This window comes from Hippopotamus amphibius, chromosome 1 (genome assembly GCF_030028045.1).
Source record: "Hippopotamus amphibius kiboko isolate mHipAmp2 chromosome 1, mHipAmp2.hap2, whole genome shotgun sequence".
NCBI lineage: Eukaryota > Metazoa > Chordata > Mammalia > Artiodactyla > Hippopotamidae > Hippopotamus > Hippopotamus amphibius.
Window position 1 is genome coordinate 103,612,881 of NC_080186.1, and position 12,115 is coordinate 103,624,995.

Sequence of the window (12,115 nt, forward strand, 5' to 3'; positions counted from 1 at the left end):
CTCAGAACCATATTTTTAGGGTCTTTGCGGAGCAGCATAAGGAATTTCAACTTAACTCAGAATGTGATCAGAACCCAGATTGTAATCCTTTAGATCACAAAGGCAATGATAAAACAAAGCCATATCTATATGTAGCCTTGTGATCAATTATAAAGAAAAAACTCTAATAACTGCCAGAAAGAAAAAAATAGATTACCTGCAAAGGAAAAAGCATCAGATTGACATCAGACTTCTCATCAGCAACATTAGAAGGGAGACCACAATAGAGCAACACTATCAAAATACTTTTCCACTTAGATTGACAAGGTTCAAAAGCGGTTTCTGTCACTTACTATTTGGGCAAATTACTTAACCTTTTCCTGCCTCAGTTTCCTTATCTGTGAAATGAGGAATAAAAAAATAGTTCCTGCTCCATAGGGTTGTTCTAAGGATTAAATGAGTTAATTAATAGCAAACTCTTTTCAAATGCATACACAGCACCCACAAGAACTGACTATGTGTACCAGGTCACACATGAAGCCCAGGAAATTAAAAAATATTTTTAACATCCAGACCATGTTTATTGACCATAATGCAATAAAATTAGAAATGGACAATAAAAAGTAGAAATTAAAATAAAAGATTTATCAGCAGAACTGAATACATTGAAAGCGTCATGATTCACCCGAAGAAATACTCAAAAGGAAACGCACAGCCTTAGGTAAAGTGAAATAGACTGAAAATAAACCAAAGTGAGCTTTCAATTAAACTGAAATATGAAATAAACTCAAACCAAGTAGAAAGAAGTAAATAATAAAGGTAAATAAAGAAATTAATAAATAAAAAGTAAAAAGGAGTGGATCAATGAAACAAAATGCTGTTTTTTTGAAAAGACCCACAATGGATATACTACTGACATCCATGATCAAGAAAAAAGCGCACCAATAAATAACATCAGTCATAGGAAAGGAACATAACTAGATACAGAGGAAAAAATTTTAAATGTATATTAGTGAATGGAGAACTTTTATAACACTGAAAACACAAATAAAATGGACATATTTATTTTAAAATATGAATGACTAAAACTGGCCTCAGAAATAGAAAAATCTGATTAAATCCAGAAGTGTAAAAGAAATTTTAAATGCAGTTGAAGACCATTAACCACCCCATCCACCTGCCCAACTCCTTTGTCCTTCATTAAAACACCTGATAGTTTTAAAGACATGCCTACCAAAACTTCAGCGAATGTTACATAGATCATTCCAAAACACAGCAAAAGAGAGGACTGAAGCTGATAAAGCAAATTTTAGCTTTATCCAAATGTTCTAATCTTTATAAAGGAGAATGCATACAGGTATTATGACATAATTTTAAAATAGTTTTAAAAAAAAGGAAGCAAAGAGAGATGAAGTGATTGATTCAAGGTTGCCCACCTGGGAAGAAAGCTTCAGCGTGTATCCACCTACCTGTTCCAGCATACAATGCAGTATCAAGGGCACAGAAATGAATTCTTCTGGAATTGGATTCAGCAAGTCATTGTAATATCGCATGTCTACTTCATTTGTGATGACAGAAGCCACTGCAAAATATACAAAATAATCGCTTTTCAATTAAGATGTGTTCTCCATTTCTTCCATCAAAATTTCATCCACAGATTCAAACTCTGATCATGCACTGATAAATGTAGGATCTGGGGGTGGAGAGAGATGTGAAAGCAACACCGAGGACAGTTATTCCTTAAAGCACCAGTTCCCGGCACTGATCCTCCAGCAATAGGTTTCATACATGCCTGGTGGTGGTGGTGTTGGTGGAGCTGGAACTTGCGGCTCTTCGTATTGTTGTGTTTTCTTCTTTCCAAGGGTTGCGGCAACAGTTTGTGGGGGCTAAAATAAGAAAAATTAAAAGGAAACAATTGAAATATCCAGCTGAGCGATGCTTTCATCCAATGCTGATATGATGGGACTCTTGACAGGATTCTGAGATTGTTCACACCACAAAATTATTTGCTAATATTAGGATCAAATAAACGAGTTTTGTCTGAGGAAGGAAAGAAGTAAATGGGTCAGGACACTTTTCAGTTTTTCATAACCGAGCCCACTGAGAAATTGCCAGGAAAGGGATGGGAAGATGGGGCACAAAAATCAAAAAGAATTTCTTCCCCAGGGTGACTCAGAATCATGCCATTCTCTCTCTGAGAATCCTTCAATGCTTCCCTATTGCCTTCAGGATAAAACCCAAACTCCTGAGCTCAGAAGCAAAGAATATTCTGTCTCCCACCTTCCCAGCACCTGTTGCTGCTCTCTACTTTGTACGTATGGCCCGGGAGCACTGCCCTACCCCGTGGTGTGGTCCTGGCCATGATACTTCTTTTCTTTGACATCCACGTCTTTCTATGTCTTTGCCCCTTTCTTGAGAATGCCACACCGTCCCTCCAGCTCCCCAGTCAGGCTTTGCCCAGGCAATTCATCCTCAGCCTTCAGCACATCACTTACCCTGCCTGATAAGGTCTTCCTGACTCCCGTCTCTTCACCTTCCTCTGCTCAGGGGCAGGCTAAGGGCCACATTTATAGCTTCTCCTGCAATCTCAGCTGACTGTCCTCATAGTCCTCCTCATGCTAAATGACTTGACTGCCATCCCCTTTGAAGGTTAACCTCCATCAGGAGGACAGGGGAACGGGTCTTGTTCATTACAGTATTGTCAGCACCTGGTACAGTGCCAGCACACGGTAGGTGCTAAATAAACATACTGATTAAGTTAGCAACAGCCCTCTTTGTTCCAGATATTATTTATTGCACCATGGCTGAAAAGTGGGTTCTCTCATCCCCTCTGTGTGTGGCAGGGAGTTGGGGAGTTTCATAAAGCCCCCACCACATGGATGCCCTTTAATGCTATGCCTGGGGGCTTTGACCCCACCCTCAGCCATTAAATCCCAATGAGTAGTGTTCCCTTGCTAGCAGTATTTACATGATTTTTTCTTTATATGTTTTATAAACATGAAAATTAAGTTGTTCAGTGAATCATTCAGCCAACTAAAGACGTGTGCCTACCTCCGAAATCAACGTTGCTTCTAAGATAGGTTTCTCACTAACCACCTGCGGGAGGTTAATAAGCTGCATGCTTTCCAAGTAGTGCTGGTGCTGCCTTTTCCAATCCAGGCTGTCGTACATCAAACAGGCAATATTCTCAAAAATTTCGGAGCCCAATTTCAGCTACAGGTGAGAGAATTCATGACAATTAGTTCCCATTTTCATACTGTTGGAATCGGATGTATTATTTGTTTCTCCCTTATAGCCAAACCTGTCACTTTTTACAGGGAAGCCTGTCCCCAGCTGGTCCCCAAATCACTGAATCCCCACCGTGGTGACTGAGTCTTCATTTGTTGAACCCTTTTGGCCCTTCTTGTTCACTACAAAGCAGACTGTTCGGTTTGGAGGGCTGCCTAGCATTGTAAGAGCCTAATTAATGCTTCAACGAGGTGAAAAATACCCTATTCATTTGTTTCAGCAGTGTGGCCTGTTTGCTAGGTGTCTCCATTCCTAAAGCAACTCATTAGAAAGGTAATTTCCGTATCCCCAGCCCAAGACAAGCTGGGGATGAGCTCTTGCTTGGTGACAGAAGAATTGCAATGGACATCACCCACTTGGCTTTGCACACCATCCACACAGGTACACGCGGTATGCGTGCAATCAGGATTTCTTCCTTTCCTCACCTGTGCCGCCTTTAAGGAAAAAACCCTAAGACATCTGATAGACTAGTACTACTATAATACCCACAAGTTTTATGATGTGGCAAGCAGGTTACAGGTCGAATACCTCTGTTTCCTGGGCTTTCATTTCCAGAAGTGGAAAAGCACTGTTAGCACTAGGTGTGTCTGCTTGAAAGCAAAGGAGTAAACAGGCTCCTCCCATGTCCGAGTTGAAGTGCTAAGGTAGAGTGAGAAAGCTGCTGGTGGGAGCCAGTGAATCAGTCTGGCAGGAGTCCAGGGAAGGGACAAGCCTCGCCCATCCTCACAGTACAGCTGTCAGTCTGGGCTTCACGTGTCCCCTCTAAGACTGAGAATTCTTCAATTAAGCTTCAACCTGATATTCTTTGCCCACATTCTGGCATATAAACACATTTTTGTTTGTTTGTATTTATAAGAAATATAGTAAAAACTTTTGCCCAATTATCCCTTAGCTTAACACGCTAATTTCTTTTTAAATCAAATAGCAACTCGCATGCTAAAGGCCAGAAAATTATTTCAGCAACCAAGGGCTTAACTTGAGATGTTGCAGATGTTCATAGGCAGTTAGCACTTCTTGATGGGAATTTATTTGATATAAAGCTTTCATTACCTGGGTTCAGCAGAAATACAGCTTGCTTGTTTTCAGCCAAAGGTACTAATGCTTTCCTTCTTCCAGAGAGGAAGACGACTACTTGGCTGGCTTCTGGCTTGGATATGAGGCCATCATCAACTTACAGATACAGCTGAGAGTGGGATACCATGTATCTACACCATGTATTTAGGCTACTGGTATTAGAAATAGGTTTATTCCTTTTATATTTCTTAAGTCATTCCAAGTTTAAAATGAATTTTGATCTTCAGTATTAAATCCAATGGCCTTTTCTTCTGGAACCCAACTCTACAACTGAACTGCTTTCAAGGCTTGCTTTCCCCATCATCCTCGGTGCTAGGTTGTTCACTCACAAACTGTACCTTACAGAGGCATGCCTTGGCTCTAAATGTTTCCTGCAGTTGGACCCAGACCGCAGTCCTGGCATGAAGATGTTCAATAAATACTCGCAAAGTGACTGATGGAAGATCGGTGTGTCCAGTTGGGCAGCACAGCTAAATGTTCTCATTCCTCACTTACCTTCATGATCCAACTAGAGACCCTAGACATTAATCCTCTAGTTCTGAAGTCAGTATTTCAACTAAGTCAATAACTATTTTTTTTCAACAGGAAATTTCCGAACTTTAATTGCCATTTAAACTCTTCCACTCTACATTTTTGAAAAGGAAAATACAGTCACATCCACTTTATTTAAAAATGGAGTGATTAAAATCTTCTGATGAACAGAGAGTTGTTAACACTGGAGGAAGAAACAGGATGCTGGGAATGGTGCTGGGTCTCTTGGAGCTGCAACTGCGTGCCTTGCTGTCACATCTATGTACTGATGATGCAATGCAACTTCTTTTACCTTGGGCTCAATGCGCATCAGCTCTTCTCAGCCTATGCCTGGGGAGTAAATAAGACACACGGAAGGGAGTTCTAGCCAGAGCAGGAGCAAAAGGTTCTTGGTTTGAGGCTGTCTTTAAGACTCTTGGTATTGCCTCCTCTGAGTTATGAGTCAAGATCTATATGGCTGGGATCTCCTACGCCCTATTGAACCAAAATTGCACACAAATTCTTTTCAGGGTATGTGGCCAGAACTTGGCCCAAGTGAGATGAGGATTGTTTCCACAAAACTTAAATTTGTGGATGTGGGTTTTCAGTTAGGCATAGATTCTTTAATGTTCTTGGGAGAAGAGCTGGTCTACTGTAGAGAAAGAGTAGAAAGCTGTCTTTGAGATGGTATTTCAGGATCCCAGGGATATAACCTCTTTTCCAAACACATCTCACATTTGCTGGGCATAATCTAGAATTCCAATAAAATAGGATGGAATATTCATAGCACCAGAGTACCTGGAATGCCAGTATCTCCAGGATAGAGAAACATGGTCCAACTTAACACCAAGTAGTAGAGGACAGATGGACTCCTTTCCGAGCTCAGGTTTAGGAGACAGGGGAGTGAAAGACAAAGCAGGAAAGACGAAGATATCTAGATGAAGGAGTGGGATGATGCAGAGCAAAGGGAGTCCACAGTAACCAGTTTTGCCTACAACAAGCTCTGCCTTCAGCCACAGCTTTTCTATGTTCAGCACTGTTTCCACATACAGGTCAAGGCTAATATTTATTCTTACTGTTGCCCAGGTATCAGACTTAAGAGTTCTGTTTCTACATGGTGACATCTAATGCCTTATGTTGACAGTCTTTGTAACTTAAACTGATCTATGCATTGCTACTTATTCAAATCCTGTCCATCCTTCAAGGTTCAGATCTAGGCTTCCCTCCTCAGTGTTTACTCACTTCACCCAGTGCACATCCATGTGAAGGTAACAAGATCAGGGACTCTCATAGTGAGAACTGTCCACGCTCCAGTCCATGGCCATGGGCAGCCTACCCTTTGGTGCAGAACCTGTTCCAGGCTTTGATGTCACTCTCTTCCTCTTAGACAGTCAGGTTTGGCTGTTTGTTTGGCAGCTGCCCACAGTCACTGTCCACAGACACCCACCCTCCTCCTCTATCCTGCTTTTCCCAGCTCCCTTCAGGGCATACCTGATGTGGTCCATCTCCAGGACTCTGCTTGCAGTTCAACTCCTTTTAATGCTGATATATATTGCCCTGCAAGGGATTCAACACTCTTGGGCTCCTGTTTATTGGGACAGGGGGTCAACCAGAAAGAGACCTGAGAGGTCTCCTTTTTCATAACAGGTACCCCTGGATATCTTCCCCAACATCAGTGATAAGTAGTTACTCAGCATTCTTTTTACAAACACCCTCATGTATTTAGCATTTGTTGCTTTTCAAACCATCCCATTTCTTCTTTTTTCTGAATTAATAGGAAATTTAGGGTGTTTCACATAACAGCATATGGGTGCATGGCACCTTGAACACTGCTTCTCTGTTTCATGGTTTTGGTCTTGCCTCTCTGCAAGCACTTCAATAGCAGGGGCCAATAAATACTCTCAGGAAATGCCTACTGATCATTGGGCTGGGGTCAAGTCATTCTATTAAGATAGGCCTTGTTAGGAAAATACATTAAAAATACTATTCTGGCAATAAAAGCAAGGGTCTAGAAGAGCAATGTTTTGACCTGATATATAAAAAGACAATGTAATTTGACAAACTGTAAAATTTACTATTTTCATAACAAAATATATTAAGACTCTACTGCCTAGAACATCAAGGTATGAAGCAAAGCCACATGTCACCAAATAAAATAATTACCACCCTTTACCTTCATCTACATCTTATTTTTCTGTCATTAATTCATACACTAAAAGTTGAAGAATCAGGCTATAGCCATTATTGGACATTCAGTGTGATCACTGTCTTGAAGATAAAGGAACCTAGCACAAAGTCTTCTCTGTAGACAGTAACCAATAAAATATCTATGGGATAAATGAATGGGGTAAATGGAAGCACAATATCACATGTTCAAACCAGTCACTCTCACTACTGAGTGTACTAACCAACATCTCACTGTCTGACCAGTCGGAAGGAAAGTTGTCAGCCTTGACTGTATATGCAAGCCGAGCGACATCAAAGAGATTTGTTTCCAGTTTCTCATTATTCAGAATTGGTTCCAAGTACTTCCAGAAGATTTCAAGTTCTTTTATGCCATTCTCTTTCTTCAATTTTTCAGCTTCTATATCTAATAAGAGCAACGGGTTTATACTACAAAATGAGAGTATCGAATTTCTTTCCACTTTAAGTAATTGTGGTAAGTCATATGTATTGCACAATATCGGTATGGTTATCAGGAAATGCAAGTAAAGAAATCGTAATTTTGAGAAGTGTTTGGACCTGGACTATGTAATTAAATATCAGAGGATTTTACTTCTGAAAGTGTTATTAAATATGAGCTTTTCCCACCCCCTTTATTTTATAATTGAGGTCCAGAAAGATTATGATAATGTCACACATTTTGGGAGCTAAATATGGTCAATATTTCCATCACCCTTAGGCTGTAAATATATAGGAGCAGTTTTTCTGCCAAATCACTTTTTGACTATTTTTGCATTTGTTTACCGCATAACTGGTTAGAAATGCAGTTGATCAGTTCTCCTTCCCACATGGCTAAAAATAGACTGGATCCATGATTTCTGCTTCAGTTAACTTTTGGTCACATTGAAATAGCTACTGGCTTCCCTGGGCATTTGTGCTCTGACTGTAAACTAATGACAGTTTTCCACAAAGTTACACTTGAAAATTTGTCTGCCATAGTTTGGTTTTCCCATCTGTAATTAAATAGGTTCTACTACTAAGATCTCCTTATTCTACGGTAAAGTTTCTTTTCCTACGATTTTATTTTTGTAAGTTAAGTATTTTTAATAGAGAAACTATGGAAGCTTATATAGCATTTTCTCATTGGCTTCAATGATAAGTTATTTAATGTTACAACTAGCCTTTGAGATAGGAGGAGCTAGGTTTGAATCTCAACTCTTTTACTTAATAGCTGCCTCTAGACAGAGTTATTTTTGGTAAAATGGAAATAATAAAACATACTTCCGAGAGTTGTCATGGAAACTACCTGAACCAACACACTTAAAGCCCTTAGTATTGAGCCTAGCCCTAAGGCCTGTGCCCAATAAATGGTAGCTATTATTATTATCAGGGCTAGCCATTTCTAACCTGAAACAGCAATTTTAAAAATGTGTGTTACAGAAACTGGGATGTGGCTGTATAGGTTACAAAGCCCTGTGCAAAGGATATTACTAATAAATAACAAAAAAGCACAACAGCATATGGCAAAGAGAGCTTGGACTTCCAGGTCACGTGGGCTTATAGTGAATCCTAATTTTACTAACTAAAGTAGACAGTAGAGTTTTGTTCCCATCCCACAGAGGTTGTCTACAACAATTCCCTTAGATGAAGACCCTGAGGCTCCAAATGGCTGAGTAGCAGTGTAGTTGGGACTTCATCCCACAGCTTCCTGGTCTAAGGCCTCGAACATAAGTGTCCCCTCTGATTTATCACAATAAACCAGTAGCAAAGCTGAGCAAGAATCCAAGGCTATGACCTCCCTTGGGCCATTTGGTGACTGTGGCTTCTGGAAGAACAGATTATCTACAGGGGATCCATCCAGCTCATGCTTTAGGTAAAAGTCATAGATCAAAATTCCTGAGAAATGTAGTTGGATAACTAAGTCTATGTTCTCTGTGGCTACACGGGGCTAGAAACACAAGGTATGAATTGAATTTGCAAAATTTACAACACCTGGCTAGTGCAAGCAGCATAAATAGCAAATCAAAATCTCGAAAGGATTTAATGATGTATGTATTGTATGACTATGTTTTGGACAGAAGATTGTATTTGTACTTTAAGGACAGAGGGTAATATTGAAGGATTCAGTAAGTTGTGTAGCAGACTGCATACCTTCTGGCTGAAGAAAACTTTCCTGCTGCTGGCTAACTGCTGCCAGGTGTGTCTGCAGAGGTTCATAATTCTCTGAAGATATTTTAATCACACTGCTTATGGGAACGCCAAGCTCAGTCATGATCGCTAATAGCTGAGGATTGTTGAAGCCCACAACTATAATGTAATGCTGGGCACCGTCATCTGGCTCATCGTCTGTGCAAAATACCGTAGAGAAGAGCAGCCGTCATTTTAAAAGAGAACAGGTTGCACTCAGCCAGTTCAATGGCTCTATACATTATGCATACGTTTATCATCCCTCAGGCTTTCCAAAAGCAGTCCAGTTGGCTGGAATGCAGTTGTGTTGACTGGTTTTCATTATTGCCCTTCCAGGAAGAAGGCTGTGGCCATTTTACAAAATATTAAATCACTTTTGCAAATGAGACATAGGCGTAATAGGAGGACAAACATACAGAGGGCCTGTCGTCATGGAAAATGTGTGCTTGGGTTTTTGTAAAGAAAAGAAGAAAAAAAAAAAAGAAAGTCTAGGCTGTAATTTTTCTTGGTTTTAATCTCTTCTGAGCAACATCTGGCTTTACTCCTGAATTACGAGTAGCTGCAGCTTTGTGATATTTTATAAGGAGAGGTGTTTACAGGAGAGGGAAATATTGAATATGAACATACTCCTTACCAAAGCATTCTGTGTGTTTATGTCAATAGGTGTGGATGCTGAGTATGGGTTATGTAGCAACTACATATTTATTGCATTCAATTTAAAAAATGTATATTGTGCACTTTTCTAAAATTTTTCTCCTTGATTTTTTCCTGGCTATACTGCTCTATAAGTGTTAAAACATGAGTTTATAATAGAACGTGAGGTTCTAAGGGGTGAGAATAATCGTTGTACTTTAATATCAATACTAGATGGTACATGAAAACATTACATCTCACCATGGTTCATCAAGATCAATTTAAAAATAGAGCAACAGACACACAAACTTTTGATCTTTAAGTAGTGATTTTTCTTCAGTTACTGAAACAAATCGGTATTGATACTGCCCATGGAATCCATAAATAATTGCTTCTAAGTCTAGTGGGTTTAGAGCAGAGATATACTAGGGGGGTCAAATTGGTAAAGGATGTGAAGAGCTGCCATCCCATTTACATATGATGCAAATAACACCAGCAGCTCCACTTGGGTTCATCGGAAGGTGGCAATGAATTACTTACAGCTGCCCAATTGAACAGTTTTTATATCAATAATCTAAATGAAAGAAAATTCTGGTTGTTCTATCTAGGACAAACAGAGAGTGGGAGAAGCTGAGGTCAGGAAGCTACGTGCTCTGCGTGAGTCACAAATTAATGGGTCTGACTTTATCACCACTGTATTTCAGTCGTGACAATAATCACTTTTTACTTTGCCTTGTGTTTCTGACTTTCTCAAACATTCCCCAGAAGATAGTAAGCTCCTCGGTGGCACAATCAGCTAGTTACTTCATCTTTTATCTGCACTATGAAAATGTGCCTATAGCAAGACACATGCTAAAGAAATATGGGCTGAAAACATAAATGAATTGCAAATAGAAATATTTTTCTATTAGGGTGTCGTGCGGAGTATGGGATTTATGGATTTAAAAAAGTGAAAAGGCTGGGGAAGACTAAGCATAGTGATTGGAATGATTTCTCAAGTTTGTAGGTCATAACGCAAGAAGTGAAAGGAGTATCTTACTGACCAATGTAATGTTTGGTGTCATCCTCTTCTCCTCTTCTTACTAACTGGGTGGTCTTCTTTACTGCTGTGTTTGCCTCGGGCTGGTCCTTTCCTTTTCCTTTGGCAACTTTGGCAACTGGGGACTTCTTCTCCTTGGGAGATTTTGCTTTCCCTTTATCATTTTCTATCTTAAACCTGTCTTCTATCACCTGGAAAGACAATGTTTTTCATAAAACCACATAGTGAGCAGGCACTGGCTTTTCTACTGTCAGGTAAATTAAGTCCTTATTTCATTCAATCACTCCTTTACTCATGTATACATTCTTCCAGCCAGGATAGCAGAGATTCCAGGTTGAGCCTTAGCTGTGAGAAGGCACATCAAGCCAAAGACTAGAGGGGTGGATGCTAGGCGACTGTCACACACACATCCTTCTGGAAGGGAATTCATCTTAAAAGAGCCAAGCTTGGCCTAATAACCAACCTCAGATGGTGGTGGGCAGGGCGAGTGGTGGATTCTGTGTACATTGTGATGGCAGGGACGAGGGTTTATCAAGTCACCTAACCCAGGGGTCTCTATCTGGGTCTTACAGAGAGGTGGGGATGTTAACAAAACAAAATAAAAACTTAAAATAAAAAACAGAAAGAACACTTTTCTCTGGAATCTCCTTGATATAAATTTTTCCAGGTTTAAGTACTGTATGAACCATTTTTAATGATTAAAAGATTCTTTTGGGAACCTAGCACTAACAAATTATTTTTAGAATAATGCCACCAAAAATGTATAGATATAATCGATGGTTGCTATTTAATATGTTCAAAGAAGGGATCAACACAAAACATCAGTTGGCAATGCTAGTTCTTTACACGCTGCTCTGGGGTGTGCTAAGACTGTCAAATACCAAGTAAAGACCCAATTGTTCTACCATTTTTTTTTTCTTTTCAAACAATTGCCAAAAGCTTTGTACATTATTTCATCGTGTAATTACACTTTCCTTTCCTGTGTTATAAATACAAATAGATTGAGTTTGTTGAAATAGTGTGGTAGTATCAGATCACACGGAAGATCTGGTATATGCTTATGTTATTTATTTATCTTGTGTTCAACAAAATTGGACACAAAAATAACTAAACAAATTATTGGGGGCTCTGTATTTTCCTGAGGTTGCGAAACCATACTTGAAGAACTCTGTCCTAAGACATTAGAGACAAGGAAATTGAAAGACATATTACCTTGGCACCCAGCTAACAGAAGGTAGCACA

The 12,115-nt window shown here is 39.7% G+C and overlaps 1 protein-coding gene across 1 annotated transcript in view; it reads right to left on the bottom strand.

Moving 5' to 3' along the window:
* SPAG17 (sperm associated antigen 17) overlaps window positions 1–12,115 on the bottom strand; it is a 242,301-nt gene that overhangs the window by 157,286 nt on the left and 72,900 nt on the right. Inside the window, exons 5-10 of the mRNA XM_057703738.1 lie at window positions 10,878–11,064; window positions 9,166–9,360; window positions 7,260–7,441; window positions 3,031–3,192; window positions 1,742–1,865; window positions 1,449–1,561 (exon numbers count right to left, since the gene is read on the bottom strand). Of these exons, the coding sequence (XP_057559721.1) occupies window positions 1,449–1,561; window positions 1,742–1,865; window positions 3,031–3,192; window positions 7,260–7,441; window positions 9,166–9,360; window positions 10,878–11,064 (963 nt within the window). The remainder of the gene's footprint in view (window positions 1–1,448; window positions 1,562–1,741; window positions 1,866–3,030; window positions 3,193–7,259; window positions 7,442–9,165; window positions 9,361–10,877; window positions 11,065–12,115) is intronic.